The sequence below is a fragment of the Styela clava genome, chromosome 1, assembly GCF_964204865.1.
Source record: "Styela clava chromosome 1, kaStyClav1.hap1.2, whole genome shotgun sequence".
NCBI classification, from domain to species: Eukaryota; Metazoa; Chordata; class Ascidiacea; order Stolidobranchia; family Styelidae; genus Styela; species Styela clava.
The window spans coordinates 15,496,836-15,516,424 of record NC_135250.1 but is presented as its reverse complement, the minus strand read 5'-3'; the positions used below and the strand labels follow the sequence as shown (position 1 = coordinate 15,516,424).

General features: G+C 36.3%; 1 protein-coding gene across 1 annotated transcript; it reads right to left on the bottom strand.

Annotated features, from left to right (window-relative positions):
* Positions 1 to 7,662: 7,662 nt before the first annotated feature.
* On the bottom strand, positions 7,663 to 9,488 carry LOC144424625 (uncharacterized). The gene is made up of 2 exons (XM_078114077.1): positions 9,279 to 9,488; positions 7,663 to 9,029 (listed from the first exon to the last, which is right to left on the bottom strand). The coding sequence occupies exons 1-2, from the start codon at positions 9,486 to 9,488 to the stop codon at positions 7,863 to 7,865; spliced, it is 1,377 nt and encodes a 458-aa protein (XP_077970203.1). The 3' UTR covers positions 7,663 to 7,862.
* Between the last annotated feature and the right edge of the window lie 10,101 nt (positions 9,489 to 19,589).

Sequence of the window (19,589 nt, the reverse complement as noted above, 5' to 3'; positions counted from 1 at the left end):
GCAATAATAGGAACTGAGGCACTGTTTGGGCACTGTTATCCCCATGTTCGTCGATTTAACCGAAAATAGCATAGAAGCGTTTAAAATACCTCTTCAAGATAGGTTCAAGACAGCAGGTACGATCTGGCGGGTTTATGCGAAAACTGTACCTCGTGCCGGTAATTATAGAAACTCATTTTTCACCACTGTCCCCCAAGTTCGACGTTCGGTTATATTGTCGGGAAAATGAGGCAAATAGGGGCGTGTTTTGGTTAGAGACTGGACACAACGCCAATGCGGCACGATCGACGCCACGTAGGCTATAGACCTGATAACATGTCCACTGGAACAGGTCTAGCAGACCACAAATGGAAACTATTTCATGCTTCAGTGGTTCGCCTGCGATTTAAATCTGTCCTTTCGCTCCAGAATATCAGTGTATAATGGTCATTGATTTACGAAGTGCATAATTGGCACACGTACCCGTGGGTTTATGTCCACTAGGTGTTGCAAGAGAGCAGTCACCTTCTGACTTTGGGATAGTACCACGTGCTGTTCACTTGTGTTCCCGACGTACTGCGCGTTAGGCTAATTGCCCCGTCTGCCGTTCTTAGTTAGTTCTGGCTCTCCCAACATGGACTTGTATTTGTAATTGATTCGTGTTTCTGTAGGTGTAACAATTATGTTTTCTTACTGTTTAGAAATCTATTGGTACTGCATTTGTTTATACCCGAGTGACACTATAATTAATTACCGGCTTTTTCGTACCTCACCAACTGTTGGCGAGTGTTATTGTGTTCGACCTGATTTTGCAATCCTTGAGCGACTGTTACACGTTTTCCAAGTTATAATACATTTGATTGTATCCAGTCAAGTAGACTGTTATTTATGGGGAGTTGGAGAGCACAGGCTGTAATATTCGTTCGTGAAGGTGCTGTCCCGTCAGAGCATAATAAGAAAAAGACCGCGTCCACAAGTTAATTTTTAGTATCAACATCTGTGGCACACAATGATCCAAGTGGACACCGTTTTAGCGTTGGTTAGTAATTCATTAAAAAATATCATAATGAGGTATGACATATTACAAGAATGGAGGACCGACTATATTACTTTGAATTACGCGGGATCAAAGCTATTCGTTTTCAATATATATGGTCCATCAGTAAGAGGGAAGGAACAGACGGACTATTATAAGGAACTTACGCACAAAATGGAAAGGTTCACATCATTAAACCAACATGTTATAATGGTTGGTGATTTCAATTGTGTACTTGATAGAAAAGATATTCTTTATGGGGGAGCATATAAATTAAACAAGGCGGAGAAAATCCTGAAAAGTTTTGTGTACCAAAATAGCTTTAGTGATACCTTTCGAAGGAGACATCCCGATAAAAATATCTACACTTTCTCAAGTGCCAAACAGAGTAGACGTATAGATAACATCTACAACACAAACAATTTATACCCACATATAAAATCTACAGGCCACACAGTCAACCTTATCTCTGATCACATTTTGATTCCATCAATAATTTTATCGAATAAAACTAAAATCAGATGGGGACGGGGAACATGGCGAAACAACACTACACACTTCAATAATTTGGACTTTCAAGATATCATTAAAAACTTACTACAAGAATCTCAACTAGAAAAACAACGGTTTGAAAGTATTCAACTATGGTGGGATTGGGTCAAAACCAAAATAAGAAAAGAGGCAATATCATACTCAAGTATAAAAAGTCGGATTCAGAAAAGTGAAAAGCAAAGGATAACGGAAGAAATTAGCAAATTAATAAACAATGTCGATCATAACCCAGAAACTCTGAATATTTTGAAAGTGATGCGGAAACAATTACAACAGTTAAGCCAACCCAATCAGAATTCGCTGAAATTGAGAGCCAAAATGCCAGATTTAGAAATAGGTGAGACCGTAACCAAAACGTTTTATCAAAGAATTATAAGAAGGGCAAAACAGACCTCAATATCTAAAATTATTAATGAACAAGGAATATGCGTCGAGGATGAAGATAATATCATGCAAGGTGTTGAATCTTTTTATCACAACCTCTGGGGGAAAACCCCCGAAGTAAGAAAAAGCGAACAAAATAGACTTATTAATCTAATGGAACCGACAATACTTTCAGACGCTGATGTGGAATGTATAGAGCAGCCGACAACAGAAGAAGAGCTCCTTAAAATAATCAAAGAAATGGAAAACGGAAAATCACCTGGTTTTGACGGCATATCAAAAGAGTTTTACCTGAAATTTTGGAAACAATTAAAAACAGATATCACCCAATTAATCAACAATATTATCATGTCTGGTTCACTTCCCCCTAGCTTTAAACTGGCGAAAGTAATTCTCATACACAAAAAAGGAGAAGAAGAATTGCTAAAAAACTGGCGGCCAATATCCAACTTAAACACCGATTATAAAATTTTAAGTAAATTAATAGCAAACAGACTTAAATCAAAATTAGGAAATATAATTAGTGAAACCCAAAAATGTACGATTCCTTCTCGTAGCATATTCGATGTGCATTATAATGTTGATGCGGTGGACCGACATTGTAAAGAAAAAGATTTCCCGGGTGTAATTATATCAATAGACAGTTTGAAGGCGTTCGACATGGTCTGCCACAATTACCTCATGAAAATATTAGAGAAAATTAATATTGGAACAAAGTTGATCCGGCTTATTAAGGAACTATACATTGGGATAACAAGCAATATTGAAATAAATGGAAGACTTTCAAGGCCAATTATGATTAAGAGGGGACTGCGACAGGGATGCCCTTTGAGCATGCTTTTATATACGATCAACACGGAACCACTAGCAAGGTCAATAGAAGGAAATAAATTAATAAAGGGTATCAAGCTGGGGAGAAAGCAACATAAGATGGATCAGTACGCTGATGATTTGGGTTTTACGATAATGGACATTCACTCAATTGACAATATCTTTGCTGAATTAGAAAAGTTTAGATTAGCCACTGGTCAAAGAATAAACCAAGATAAAACGGAAATATTATGCATAAACAAAAGAGCAATGGATATGGTGAATAATACAAAATATAAAGGATATATCAAGGATCATATAAAAATATTAGGAGTGTATTTTGGTAAAAACAAAGAAATTTTAACATGGAACGAGAAGATCTCAAAAATCACAAAAGTATTGAATATGAGCAAAACAAGAAATTTAACATGGTATGGTAAAAACACTATAATAAATTCTTTGGCTATATCCCAAATTCTCCACAGCGCAAGAACAATAGCAGTATCCAAGGAGCAGATAATGAAAATTAATGCCATCATCTATAAATTCTTATGGTACCCCGAAACATTTGAAGCAATAAAGAGAACTGAACTTCAAAAAAACAAACTTCATGGTGGATTTGGAACAATTGATCTGGAAGCAAAAATAAACTCATGTAAAACTGAAAAAGTTGCAAAACTGGCCATCATTGAAAAACCGTCTCAATTCTGGCATTTTGAGGCATTGTATAGTTTGGGAACAAGAATTCGGACACTGAACAATCATCTCTATACCAATTCAATGCCACATACTATGAAAGCACCTAACAAATGGACTAACTTATTGGAATTAGTAAAGACAATCAAGTTGAACAAAGAGGAATGGGGAGACATGAATTTGAAAAAGTTATATACCTTGTTTAGAAATAACAAAACAGTTGAAACTGCGAAAGCACAAGAAACGGAATGGGCGGACGTTCACTTAACACACAAAGATTTTAAAAAATATTTTACAAACTATGAAAAAGTCATTTCCTATCGAATCAGAAAAGAAGGATTTCTTTATGGAGAAAAGAAAAAAAACACCGGATATAGAGCATACATAGCAACTAAAGGCATTAAAGTTAAATGTAAGTTTTGTGGGGTTGGAAACGATGACACAAAACACATATTTCAAAACTGTACTGTCATAAATTCTATTATAAGGGATATGGAGGCCAAATTGCGAAATATAACGGGACAAAACATCATTTTATCCAAAGAAACCGTTTTTACAAATCAATACGATGGTACAAATAAGCTGTTGATTTGGAAAGGTCTTCAGATATTGAAAGTTAGAATAATAAAAATGAAACGAAAATTAGATAAACTGAACAGAAATTTAAATAAAAGAGAATATGAAGAAATCAGTGCAGACGTCATAAGAAACTTGGCAGAATTTGCTGATCTTCAATTAGAAACATATGATGGAACAAGGAACATAACGCTTAAAACGATTTGGAAAGAAATATTGGGTTACGAAGCACGAACTTAAGATGGATATAACAAAAAGTAATGAGGCACAACAAAAAAAAGAAATTTGATTGATTTTAAAAAAAATGTTTTTACCAAGACCATGTAACTTTAAAATACCATTACGGTATGCCATTGCTTAAAGTATATAAGAAGCCTCATGTTACGGGATTTCTCCCCAAAATAAAGAGCACAATGCCATATTTACAAACCATTTTATTGATAAAAAACATGAAATACCATCTAAAAACAACGGATATGATGATTGGAGGTCTACCACATCACGTGGTATGGATCAAACCTTTTAAATAAAGGTAAATGAATGATTAGCTTCCATCGGCATTACCAGGAAATGAAGGCGTTGGGCTGGATCCAGTAGTGCTGTTCTGATCCGAATTTAAAAAAAAAAAAAAAAAAAAGAAGTGCATAATTGGCACACGTACCCGTGGGTTTATGTCCACTAGGTGTTGCAAGAGAGCAGTCACCTTCTGACTTTGGGATAGTACCACGTGCTGTTCACTTGTGTTCCCGACGTACTGCGCGTTAGGCTAATTGCCCCGTCTGCCGTTCTTAGTTAGTTCTGGCTCTCCCAACATGGACTTGTATTTGTAATTGATTCGTGTTTCTGTAGGTGTAACAATTATGTTTTCTTACTGTTTAGAAATCTATTGGTACTGCATTTGTTTATACCCGAGTGACACTATAATTAATTACCGGCTTTTTCGTACCTCACCAACTGTTGGCGAGTGTTATTGTGTTCGACCTGATTTTGCAATCCTTGAGCGACTGTTACACGTTTTCCAAGTTATAATACATTTGATTGTATCCAGTCAAGTAGACTGTTATTTATGGGGAGTTGGAGAGCACAGGCTGTAATATTCGTTCGTGAAGGTGCTGTCCCGTCAGAGCATAATAAGAAAAAGACCGCGTCCACAAGTTAATTTTTAGTATCAACATCTGTGGCACACAATGATCCAAGTGGACACCGTTTTAGCGTTGGCACAGCGTGACCACCACTACAATCAGACTACCTATCTAGGAGATCTGGAAGTGAGCTGTTGTTGATAAACTTTAGTTCGCATTGAGGAATTTTTCACCATGTCAACCCATCATATCCTGCAAACAACTTCACAGAACTCCAATCAAGAACGTGCATGTAATTTTGATAATTTTGTCAACATTTGTATTGAATTTCTGAATTTATTAAAAATAAAACATATGCAGTGTTTGCAAATCTTGACTTATTTGCTTTAGTCCGGCAGCTCTAAAACTGTTCTCATCTTGTTTAGGCTGCGAGACGAGGCCCTGAAAAACGTCTAGAAAATGAGTTTCGTAGCGCACATGAGGGAACTACCGGGAAATAATTCTAAAATGTTCCTTAGAAATTTAGTAACAAATAATACCTTGTTCCCATTTCCACAGGTTGCACGTTTTACCAAAATGACGCTTTTAGTACAATAAATATGTGTTACCATCTGTCCTTTATTCTCTGCTTTTCTGGTATCGTGAGCCAATGAACGCAGACTTCTGCATGACGTAACAATTATAATTGGTCAGCTGTAGGTGGATCCGCGTGGTCGGATGAATATCAAATGTACTGCTCGCTTTTGCGTTGGGCTGAGTAGCCTTTTTCAGTTACACATCAATGGTTTGGACATGTAATCGAGGGCGCCAAGTGGTCTCCGAGACCACTTTGTCTTTTCCGAATCGAACCGGTTCGCTGGACTGGTTTTGATGGACATGTAATCAGGCCTATGTATCCCATCCTACATTTGGAATTCGGTTGTGGTCTGCCGCGGCTGGGTGGTACATTTTGATTTTTATATAAAGCTCTGCTTACTATCCAGCCTACCTCTGTGGGAGCAGAAATATCATTCTGTGCATCTGGGCTGTTCGTCACAAAACTTTGGTCTCGTTCACACGACTCCACAATTGATGCGTTGTGCGTCATACGAAATGCATTGCAGAAACAGTAATTATTCCCGTTCTTCTGAAACCCTATTCTGTGGCTCATTAATTTTATAGTGAACAAACTATCAGAATATTTTCAATTAATTGTTGGATTTTGACATAAAATATCTTAAACAGTTTGTCTGTCTTCGCCACTGGAGAGTAAATGCAGATTTCTTTTCTTTATCATTTATTTATAGAAAGGGGGGTTTATTTTGTTTCGTCCACTATAAAACATATACACGACAAAATATAATTGAAAGCAAAAAATTCTCGGTACAGATGACTGGGTGACAACGATACAACCATGCGGTCACCGGAGTCAGGTGTCACCCAATAATAATGACCTTGAATAAAAAATCGCTTCAGTTATGGTTTAACATATATCAGGTGTGTCCAAAAACAACATTAAATCTTCATGGAAAAACAATTTAGTGGGTTAAACATAGGCTTACCATACGTCCCGGTTTAGCCGGGACAGTCCCGGTTTTGACAAGCTGTCCCGACGTCCCGCTCGGTAGCTTTAAATGTCCCGGTTATGCAGCATGGCAGTCATTTATACATTTATATATATATATATACAAAGTTCTTTTATTTAACGGAAGCATCCAATTTATTTCTGATTCACTAGTTAACAAAGGGAGAACTATAGTGATTAGTTATCACTACACATAGATTGTTTGTAGATTGGTCTGGTTTATGTGTTATAACCCCAGCATTGACTGACAATAGTTTTGTCTTGCGTTCGTTAACTCGAACTGTCTATCTGTCGATAGCCTTCGGCTGTAGAAGGAAGACGTTTGAAAACACCTTATGAGTTTATTGCAATTCCGACAATATATACAGAAATACAATGTACACACAATTTGATCAAATCTAGTCTGATTAAAACAAAACACGTTGCTGAATATATAGCTTTCTACCAAGCAATTAAAATAGAATAAAGAAACAGATTTATACATTAACGATTAAAGAATCACGCGTCATTCCGGTTTCTGGTTAGCTTTCGGTTCACTATAATCAAACATTATCAAAAGTGTTTTCTTGAAGTTCATTACTAGCAATTAACTTGTTATTGCCAAGTCACCGTGTTCCTGGTCACGTACTTACTCCAATTATGAGATGTAAAAAGTTGTTCTCAAATGGATAATTTGGTTTTAACAAGATATTTCAAATTCACGTTATTGGAATATTACTGGAAATAAATTTTATTTTTACATGGGATGGCACCGAAAGGCTATTAAATCTTGAAATTGGATTTTGAGAAATTGATAATTGCTATAACGGGAATAATTAATTTTGGTTTTCATGAGTTTCTCACGAATTGGGCCAATTTGGTGTAGTTTTGTAGTTACATAACAACTAATTGGCTACATAACTCCCCCGCAGGAGTTCGGAGAATTCTAATGATGCAATTTGGGCTGAGAAGGCGGAAATGACGTGCTGTTTTCATGAAATTCAACTAAAAATAAAAAATAAATTTTAAGCTGTATAAAGGTAGATTAAATATAGTTATTCCTGAGATAGTTATACATGAGGTATATTATTGTTATAGGTATTGATGTAAATGCACGAAGTATTTAATTCTTCGTAAAACACTTGTTAGAAAGAAATCATGTTGAAGTATAATATATATGTACAATATGAGCATTGCTATTCGACTAGTCTGCCAGACTAGGGTATAAGTTCGAATTGGATCTATTATTGGGATTTGATCTAGATTGATAGATTTGACCCCCCTGATCTTGTCTATTGTTTTGCACAAGAGGTTGAGGTGGTTCAACAGGGTTCACTTGTTCCCTGCGAGCAGCCAAGTATTGCCGAAGCCGTTGTATTCTAGGAAGTCCTTCATCTCTCAGTTTTGGGCAAAGTTTCTTGATAAAACAAACGGTCCAAATAGTGGCCCAAATGAGAGATAAATGGAATAAGAGCATATAAATACCTGATAAAATTGACGTCTTAATGAAGGAGAGGGCATGAACAAAAGTGTCTTGCACTTCATGTGAGATAGCATCAGTATCAGTGTCTGATGTGCTATCTGCATTAGGTAGGGTTTGCTCACTTAATATTCGTTCTCGAATAAGGTTAATGTGGCTGATTGATAATAACATATTATTAATATCATCATAACCCTGGTGTCCCCTTGGTAATTCGTTATATGCTTCATTGTAATCGATAGGATTAAAATTGTCGACAAAAGGCTTGAATGTGGGTCTCAGAAATTTTACATGGCTATCCGCATGATTTAAAGTATAATTGACGTAGTTATAGAACCGACCGTCAATTTGAAACGTAAATATACGACCAGGCGTATAATTTTCAAAAAAATGAATACCCACATAAGCGTTAGAATCAGGGAATATTTGTGCAATGATCGTTTCATTGCTATTATTAATAAAGTGCACTAAAGGTCGGGTAGCATATTTACCCTGTAAAAAGAGATTCCTCAGAACGGTAACGTTAATACGTTGGCATTCAATTTCGGTCAATATATCACCCACGGTGATAGCTGCTCTGTTCCCACCTAGTAACTGACTTAGGATCTTACCGGGGTATTGTTTAGACAGGAGTTTAATATTAGTGGTTAGAATGCTTTCAATTTGGCATTCCAAATAATTAATATCTGCTGTCAATTTGTTTATTACCTCGGAAACCCTATCAGTGCTTTCTTGAATAAACCCAATTAGAGGAGAAGATTCTGAAAAATTCTTTACAGTATAATCGTAATTAAGGGCGGGATATTTAAGAGTAAAAAGGGATGAACCATCAATTGCAATGCATTGTTGCGTTTCGAATAACAAACCATTATTGGTACAAAAAGTATCAGACTTAAATCATCTTTTAACTGACTTGCCACATGAACCCCAGTTATGGATTGATTGCCCAAGTTTTGGAAAATCTAAGCGGTAAATCTGATTAGAAGAATTATAATGTAAAAGAAGTTCAGTAACAGTTGTTTGGTATTGAGGGCAATCAATTAAAGGGTGGTGTTTCCAAATTAAAGTTTGACTTCCTAACGTGCATGACCCAGTTAATATGTTGCAGGTGGAAATTGAAGGGAAAGCACCTAACATTACCCCATGAAAAGGATCATACGAAATTTGAATACGAGACAAATGAGCATTGATCACTTGTCCGTGTCTAGAGGATGGCCAACTATAAGTAACTTTTGCCTTGTTTTGAGTGGACCAAGTATCTGGGGAAGTGGGTTCTAAATCTCCAATATTATCAGCTTTTAACGTGTGTACCCAATCTTCACAATATAAAGGGGTGGGTGGTTCTATCATGGTAGAAGTCAGTTTACTCGAATGTGCACCAAAGAAAAAATAATGACTAGATCATTTAGTAGCAGATTTCTGACATACATATAAAGTAATATTTGTATAGCTAGAAGATAATTCATGTACCGTAACAGAGCATTGCTTAATGGTTTGGGGTGTCTCCTTAGTACAATTATTGGGCTTCTGAATAAAGTATTCAGCTTTGGGTCTATTGGGGTGGCATAGGTTTACTGTAACTGTTGGAGTTGGTAAAGCAGATTTAAATGGCAGACTAGACGAATAAACAAAAAGATACATACAGATTGCGAGGCACTTAATAGTAAACATAATCGTCTCTCTGTGGCGGTCTAGTTGTCCTTCCGTGTCGAGTCCTTGATTGTATTGATCCTGAACCTTGTTGATTGCTATTAGTTTCCTCGTTCAAAATTTGGCTGAGGAATTATACTTCAATTCCGAGGTCAGACAGTCAATATTGCCTTGGGCGATGTGAAATGTCCTTTTCGTTCACTGTATGGATGAGTTTGATCCTTTGTTTGGTTTTGTTGCACGGTTCCTCGAGTTTTTGCGATAGGCCTGTTGGAAGATAGAGAATTGTGTGATTAGCAATAGGCACCCTTAGTTGCGACTTATAGGATGTAAATTAAAACGTGAAACTTATCTTATCGAGTTCCTCTCCGTAGGCTGGCTCCGTAGGATTGTTGTCTGCTCCGTGATTGATCTGCGTCAGAAGGCAGTCCAAAGGTCGGGATCTCCAAATATAGTGATTAGTTATCACTACACATAGATTGTTTGTAGATTGGTCTGGTTTATGTGTTATAACCCCAGCATTGACTGACAATAGTTTTGTCTTGCGTTCGTTAACTCGAACTGTCTATCTGTCGATAGCCTTCGGCTGTATAAGGAAGACGTTTGAAAACACCTTATGAGTTTATTGCAATTCCGACAATATATACAGAAATACAATGTACACACAATTTGATCAAATCTAGTCTGATTAAAACAAAACACGTTGCTGAATATATAGCTTTCTACCAAGCAATTAAAATAGAATAAAGAAACAGATTTTTACATTAACGATTAAAGAATCACGCGTCATTCCGGTTTCTGGTTAGCTTTCGGTTCACTATAATCAAACATTATTAAAAGTGTTTTCTTGAAGTTCATTACTAGCAATTAACTTGTTATTGCCAAGTCACCGTGTTCCTGGTCACGTACTTACTCCAATTATGAGATGTAAAAAGTTGTTCTCAAGTGGATAATTTGGTTTTAACAAGATATTTCAAATTCACGTTATTGGAATATTACTGGAAATAAATTTTATTTTTACATGGGATGGCACCGAAAGGCTATTAAATCTTGAAATTGGATTTTGAGAAATTGATAATTGCTATAACGGGAATAATTAATTTTGGTTTTCATGAGTTTCTCACGAATTGGGCCAATTTGGTGTAGTTTTGTAGTTACATAACAACTAATTGGCTACAGAACTACTGTGTTGTTGTGTCATATGTATTATATGTTCATTGCAATAATTTGAAACCCAACGTAAACTGCACTGCCGATATCTTATCAAAAAGCCAAATGGGATTGTAGAAAGACGAGTGGCAATAATGTTTCCTTAAAACTTAAACCTAGCCTTTATGGGACCGTTATAGGATGTGCGCTCATTTACTTTAAAACTGAATTCATCATCATTCCGCGGATTTGCCCGTTTGAGTAGAAAGTCTTGTTGTCAAATTGTATAAATTCACACTGTTCAAGTAACAGAGCAGAAATCATTTTGACATTATGGATACAACTATTGCAGTATGGCAACGCAGGTGTATCTCTTATGTCGATTATTGAAATGTTCGAATAATTGAAAAGTTATTCTAACTCTCAAAGATATTCTGCTTTTATACAAAATGTTTTGCGACCCCGCGTACGAAATAAATTATAGCTAGTTTTGAAGCCCGGTATCTACTCTCAAAGATATGAAAGAAGTTTCAGTTATTACTGAGGATCTGAATCGAACCAAAGTTTGTCCGATCCTCACTGTCCCGGTTTTCTGTTCCAGATATATGGTAAGCCTAGTTAAACACTATGGGCAGTGCCATATAACGTTAAAAGTTAAATAGAAAGTTCAGACGAATTACACACTTGACCATGTGTGGTATTAACCAAATTTGAAATGGATATGTATTTTTGAGTAATTGAAGCATCAATTCTGTAGAATTGGTTACTTCAAGTTGAGGAATACACAACAACCTTATATATGAATGTGAAAGACTCAAGGAAACGTATATAATATGGCATTAAAAAAAGTCACTACAATGGTCATCACAGAATAGCAAGATAAAGTTTACTTTAGAGCAACAGTGTTTGAATTACAAAAAATGCACAAATCTCAATATTGAGCTTAAGCTGGGGCATGTGAAAGAATTAGGCCGCGAGTCGAGGCCATTTATCTTCCAGTTTCGTAGCGCACATAAGGGAACTACCTGAAAATGATTTTAAAATGTTCCTTTAAAATTTAGTAACAAATATTGACTTGTTCCCATTTTCAAAAGTTGCTCGTTTTACGGAAAAGACGCTTTTACTACAATAAATATGTGTTACCACTTGTCCTATATTCTCTGCTTTTCCGGTATCATGGGCCAATGAACGCAGACTTGCATGACGTAACAATTCAAATTGGTCAGCTGTAGGTGGGTCCGCGTGGTCGAAAGAAAATCAGATGTACTGCTCGCTTTTGCGTTGAGTTATGTAGCCTTTCCATAGTCTTTTTCAGATATTATTAGTTAAGTTATTCTAAGAAGGTGTTAAAAAGTATAAGTAAACAATTAAACACTTGTATATCCTTACCTCCTTACCATAGATAGAAATTTTAGTTGAGCACTTCCTCATTAAACGCTGTTAAATAGGTACGGTGCAGTAACTCCCATCCCTAGGCAGGCTAGACCGGTATGTTAGTCGTTGGGCTAGACTTAGAATAATATGTCACAAACAACGATATTTTCTTGCTTGTATGAAAGGTTTATGAATAATTCAATGACGATTCTTGACTATTCAGCAGACTTACACTACTATATAGGTTACGGAACATTTGACTCAGAAAATAATGGCTGTTTCTGTAATGCACGTTTGTGTGAAAGAAGGGGAAATAATTAATTTTATTGATGTCAGTTGGTCTAAATTCATAGAGTTAAGAAGAACCTGGGAAGCAATGATAAGTTATGCCGGAGTGAAAGAAAAGTAGCATTGGGAGCGATTGAGAGGTTAAAAAATCAAGAGAGCTATGCTCAAATATATGGACACGCAATGCAATTGGTCCAGTATTCGAAGAGAAAAGCGACTTTTTAAAAACGTGTCAAAGAACAACAACAACAACAACATAATATTGAAACGATCGTTATGTCCACTACGTGTCCAATAATCTATAGGTCATAGGGCAGGGGTGGGCAACCTAGGGTTGCCAACTTTGTGTTAAAACCATTCCGGGACACTTTTATGTCTTGAATTCGATGCAATAGAAGCTTGCGAAACACGAAAGTCATCAAAAGAAGCAGTGCGTGCTGCGCGTCAAAGATTGATGATCGTACAGCGTTATTTTCATAAACTTCAAGCCTTTAAATAATTTTATCATATTCAAAGAAACTTGTGAAGTGTTGACTCTTTGAGACATAAATGCAAAAACACCAGGGAAAATGTACAATTTTTGCAAAATAGATTTAATTATTTAACAAAAAATCAGTCTTTCTGGTATTTAAATTTTCTTGTAATTTTGCCTCTTTAAGAAGATCTTTGTTACTACCTTTGTTAATTTCTACAAATAAAATTTTATTTTAATTTCCTGCCAAAAGTTTATGTTAAAATTTGTAATCATTACGGAAATATAATATTTGATGAACTCTCGCTAAGACAAAGAGCTGTCAGCAAGGCGTCCTAATGTAGAAGGCTATGCGAGCTTGAAAACTGACTGAACACAGGAATAGGATGCACTAGCAGTGCAATTAGAGTTAGCTCTTTATGAATGAATGAATTGTGACGAGAGTACGAGACACAGCATTCATTGGGGGTTCATTGTTTCGTAGTGCCACCATTTTCTTCATTTCCGATTGATTTATGAAGTTGTACAGCTCATGTTGGTTAGAGTTACTTGCTAACTTACTGAAATAAATTGATTTCGAAAGAAATATAAGCAATTATAGAAGGGAATACAAGAGAGAAGTGCAGAAAACGAACTATCGCGTGATTGGGAAGCCATTCCCGAGAATTTTTCGTGTCTCAAAAACTTTGCTTGTGACTTTCTGTCCTCAGTTATGAACTTTATCAAGTCTCATAACGGGAGTAGCCTGAAAGATGAAACCAGTAGTTCGTAACTTGTTTTCAATGTAAATCTCTATCAACGGCAATGAGGTAGCAGAAGTCTCTATTATATAGAATAAGAAAAGTAATCAAATCTATTTGTCGGACTGATATTTTCCCGAATAGTGAATCTGTCTGTAGCTTACATGTTTAGAAGGTTTATTATTGTGTATTTTTGCTTTAAAAGTAACAAAGCATTGTTTTTAATTTTGGTCGGCACGCGGAAGAATTTTGTCGTTAAATTAAGTCGATTTGGGCACGCGAGCCGAAAAAGGTTGCCCACCCCTGCCATAGGGTATTTCAGGCTTTGATATATCGAGATTCGGTTTAGATATAGTCTAGTATGCAAATTGCAAACACTGCAGGACTGTAGTACATCAGATAAAATGCATTAAGTATGATAAATATTAATCAGTGTTGTGTATATCAGTAGTGGTATTTTTACACTCATGCTGTTCCAAATATGATTTTCTTCCTCATTTTAGATAGTGAACTACAAAAGAAAACGGCAATGTTCCACCAATCCGACCTAACGCGGGCTCTAATCCGTGCTGCTATCAACGCTATACCTGTAAGAATAAAATGGGCCGAACAAGGGGTCTTGAAGAAAAGCGTAAAGGTATATGAGAAGATTACAGTTGCAAACAGCTTATATGGGCTAATCATATTGAAATAATTGGCACTTTTCTGCAATTGAAACTGCCCATCAAACTGATGTTGGAGAACTTCATTTTTTTCAATTCATTTTTATCCCTCAGCTATAAAGATCTTTTGAAGTTAACGAGGCATTAATAAACATGAGAGCTATGCTCAAATATATGGACACGTTCACCGATTCCAAGAAAAGCACCAACATTCAAAGACATCAGTTATAACAGTGACTGCAAGCCCCGCTTTTACGAGATCGTTACAAGTTAGTACAGTGTCACCGCGCTGTGTTACGGTACCGGAACTGCCCTATCTTTAGAAGTCCTGTCTTGTGACAGCGTGAATTGAAGTTGCAAGATGGTCCGACTCACAACTGTAGTAACACCAACGTTCCGATTCACTACTGTAATATAACACTAAGTACGGCACTATTCGCCATTTACCATTCCTCAAATCTTAGCAAAGCCAGGATTTCGTTAGAAACCACCGACGTTCGATGGCACGTGATCAAAAGAACATGAAGAGGAGTGCCAGCATATGCGTCCGCAGAATGTTCGGTGACGTCATAGCAAACAAAAACAAATCTCACAGAGCCAACATAAATATTTGAAATAAATAAAAGTAATAGCCTTCTGGAGAAAAATTTCATCTTTAACCACTAAAAATTTCAAAGCAATTGGTCCAGTAACCAAGAGAAAAGCGACTTATTAGGTTTTCCACTAGGTGTTCAAAACTGTCGAAGGACAACAACAACAACAACATAATATCGAAACGATCGGTATGTCCACTACGTGTCCAATGAAGCTGAGGAATTTGTTTGTTCACTGTATAGAGAGGATATGAAGAATGTAAATGATACCAAGACAAGTCTTTTCAAAACTGTCAAACATATGGATTACACTCTCCCACCCAACAATGATTCACTGAAAAAACATGTTCTGAGGGCAAATTACCAGGACTTCATCATTGTTGCCTAGAACCAAGGCCAATTATTCTCCCACCTGTTGGCCATGGATGGGTTCTTGATGATGGTGTTTTGCGGGGTGAATTGATGGATCTACTTCCAGCCCCCAAATCAGTTCTTAAGTGGGCAAAGTGCGAGTGTAAGAAAAATAGGGGTCAAAATGATTTATGCACGTGTGCCAAAAACAAACTAAATTGCGCAGATTTTTGTACCGACTGCAAAAACCACAGTACATTTATAGAGAAAAAGTCGATTTTCAAGAATGAGGATTCCGGAAGCAGTTCAGATGAAAGTGAAGGAATTAGATATTGAAGGTAATTTATTAAATATTATTGATTATATTTTTTTCAGACATCTGTTAGTGTCGAAGGTCCTGTTTCTATAAATAATTTTTGCCATTGTTTCAAATACACAAAACTGGAAAACCACCAAAAATGAAAAAAACGAGTTTTGTTTGTAAACGTTTATGAATTAGGTGATAGAAGAAAAGTACAATATCAGTATTCAGTACACAAATACTATACACAGAGCAAATAAATAATAGTGATTCATAATAAAAATTGTGTACCTGTGTTGACGGTAAAATAAGGTATTTCAGTCACAATAATTCTACAAGTTTGGATATTAAATAAATGAACATATATATTTGCCATAGCCTTCTACTTAAGCAGGGTATTTAGTGGACTTTGTCTCCGCTGTATACTAGCCTTTTCTGAAAATGCGTGGTTTTCTTCATCCTCGTACAGTGTATGTGTATGTATTTACAATAAAACTGTGTCATGATGTTTGATCAATTCATCGCAAAAATCTCGTGAAATCGATTTTCTAACAATTATGGATCGTTTTTGGACATGAAATGGACATTTGGATCGTTTTAATAAATTGTTGTTGTTGTTAATATTCTTGTTGTGAAAAAATCGACTTTCTCTTGAACTACTGGACCAATTACTCTGAATTTTTTAGTGGTGAAAGATTGTTGTTGTTAGAAAGTCTAGCACAAATTCCCGTGGTTCTATGGTATTCGTTTTTTTTTTGTCATTCTGCACTATTTTAATGAGTCAGTAATCACTAACAATTGCTTTCAACAGAAATTATTCGGCAAATATCAACTCTCGCAGCCAACAGCCTGGTGCTGGAAAAGCCATTTTGGTGTACACTGTATGCTCAGTTCTATTAATCATCTTATATCTTATAAATAATCTTAATTCGATGGAAACCTTGATCGTTATAAGTTCTTATATGCAATAACTAGACTGCCGTCAAAATATGATATTTTCATGTAGCAAGTATGAGTGTTCCATCGTTTGTTTTGTTGTGTAACGCGTTTGCCTCCGATACACAACGCACTTTGTCGGTATATTTTTAATTTGTATACGTGCCTCAATTTTTCATCGCATGAAACACCCGACGAGCCTCTCACTGCTGCTCATCATGTTCCCGGCATTTCTGTTATATGATTTGTTTGTTCCATTGAGTGTTGTGTTCTGTTTAAAATGCCGAAATAAATTGTATTGACGTATTGTATTAATCATATAATTTCTCCGTGCTCTGTAGCATACACATTAAGGCATTCCCTATCTACTGGCGTTGCTGTTGCGCCATTTGTTACCCATACGTTCCATAGTCATTGTGCCTTTCCCGAATTTATTTTGAATATCAATCAATCAATTTTTTTTTTGGTCGCTCTGGCATAAAACAAAACATCACCAAACGGACAAACAAAATGCAGGGATACCGGGAAGACGAACATAACATAGGATATATTTAAAACATGCAAGTACGCGCACGTACACCAAAAACAGTTGAGGCGCACATAAAAACAAACACACACGATACAAAATCGGGCAATAACTTTCAAATCAATTTAAAATATGAAAACACTGATCAAAAGTAGAACAGGGCAACACTTTGTACAAACTAGAATTCAATAAATTTTATAGTGGCCGATGCTCTCATATGGTGCAATATTTTTAATAGAGATTAAGAACGTTACATAAAAATTTGTTGCATCTACTTAGACCAGCGGTGTCCAGCCTGCATGCGGCCCAACGGACGAATATATGCGGCCCGTGGAAAATATTTTCCGCTGATACCTAACTAACTGTTTATAATGAAACCTGTAATTTTTTTCGACTAAGCCTGCGTGTTGCTTTGATAAAAACCATTCTTGGGTATCGTGCAATTGCGACGTGTATTATGCCACGAGCACGCGGTCGAGGGATATTGCAAGCGTTACGTTATGAGGAAAAAGTGTTCCATTCTAAGGCAAATGGCAATGCATGTTGCGGCGGTAAAAAAGACAACCTATTCATATGAATCTTTTTTTTTCAAAAGTGAAAATTGTCGAATCGGAGATGGCTCAAAACCAATGAGTAAGACTAACCAATTAACTTGCGCAGTATCAAAGATGCCAGTCGATACTGAGAAGTTAGGAAATGACATACAATCCGCACAAATACATTTCTATGCAGTCTATATGTTATTACTTCTTGAAACCTCTCAATAATTCTTCACATTTGGCATATTTCACAAAAAAAACATAATTCATGGTGTGTGTGACATGTTATTTAAGTGCGGCGCGCCGCAATCTGAAATATAATTTGAGCCCCAGAAGAATTTTGGTTTGGACACGGCTGATATAGAGAAAACACAAATACAGACAAAATTACATGATGAAAACAACCTAAATGACATATTTACTAACGTATGTTACTATGTAAGCTACACTACCATGCTTTACATGCATTACTTTCGAAACCCAAAATATAACTCCAGTGGTCGATAGTAGGATTGTGTCACCAACCTTCTTTTCTCATACAAGAAAATATTGTTCCAGCGCATTTAACCCTACAAAACTTCACGTAACACGAGTGCCGCCGCGTCCTGCAACCGACAGTCCTATACTACATACGCACGTCTACTCGATTGTGGACGGAACGTGATTCCCACAATGCAATGGGCTGTACACTTGTTATAAAATATTAGAACACTCGGTGGCTTAATGACTCGGTAGGCGTGGTCTTTTTACCACCTGTCAGAAAGGACGTCACATATCCGTTCGGGTGAAGAAGTTTGGGGCAACTCTTTGTTAAGATTTTAGATTCGTAATTGGACACGGACATAGCGATCGTTTCAATATTATGTTGTTGTTCTTGTTCTTTGACACGTTTTTAAAAAGTCGCTTTTCTCTTTGATTACTGGATCAATTGCTTTGAAATTTTCAGTGGTTAAAGATAAAAATTTTCTTCAGAAAGCTATTACTTTTGTTTTGCTATGACGTCATCAAAATTATTGCCTTTAGGTGGCGCTACGTGTCCATATAGTTGAGCATAGCTCTCTTGTTTTTTTAATTATCCAGCTTGTAGAGGTTTTGTCTTTGAGAGCATTAATAAGTAACGTGAAGCACTTCAATATTTCAGATAATGGCATTGAGACAGGTTGGCTGTAGAAAGAGACTTAGTGTTAGAGATGTAATTACAATTTTGAATTGTGACATTGTTGACACAATTGGGCGATAATGAAGATGGGAGTAATAGTGATTCAGATGAGGAATATGCGGGACATAGAGATGATTTGGGGGAGAATCAGGGGTAGGAAATCAGATAGTAAGTTCGTCTATACTGAGACTGGTGTAACAAGCACTGCAACTGCATATATGTCTAAGTTGATTGAAAGGTCGAAAAGCAAAAGAAAATATTTGATGAATAGTTAATGATATTTTGCCCTCTTTAAACTGACTGTTTAGCAGTATCTAAACAAAAGCATCAAGAAAATAGTAATTTTATTGTAGGGAGTACATTCTAAATATTACATAAACTTCTTCATTTTATTTAGACAGATACCATGAAATCGGAATTATCTGACGAAGAAAAAAAGAAGCTCCATCAGACAATAGAAAGTCAAAACCTGGTCAAGGTCCATTTATCTGGCGAAAACAAGAATTTACATAACCAGACATTACCTTTACTGGGAAAAGTATTTGTACCCAAGAGAATTTAGAAATAGAAACACCGTTAAATAATTTCAGAAAATTTTTCAGTGCGAAAATGTTCGAATTGCTGACTGAGCAAACCAGTTTCTATTCTGTCCAAAAAGATGGCAAGACTTTGAAACAACAAAAAAATAACTTGAGCAAATGATCGGAATGT

What these genes read in the sequence shown, in the direction of transcription:
- LOC144424625 (XM_078114077.1), bottom strand. Translation starts at nt 9,488, where the DNA reads ATGATAGAACCACCCACCCCTTTATATTGTGAAGATTGGGTACACACG. An exon ending in CGTATGATCCTTTTCATGGG is followed by an intron (nt 9,030 to 9,278) that starts GTAATGTTAGGT and finishes AGATGATTTAAG; the next exon opens with TCTGATACTTTTTGTACCAA.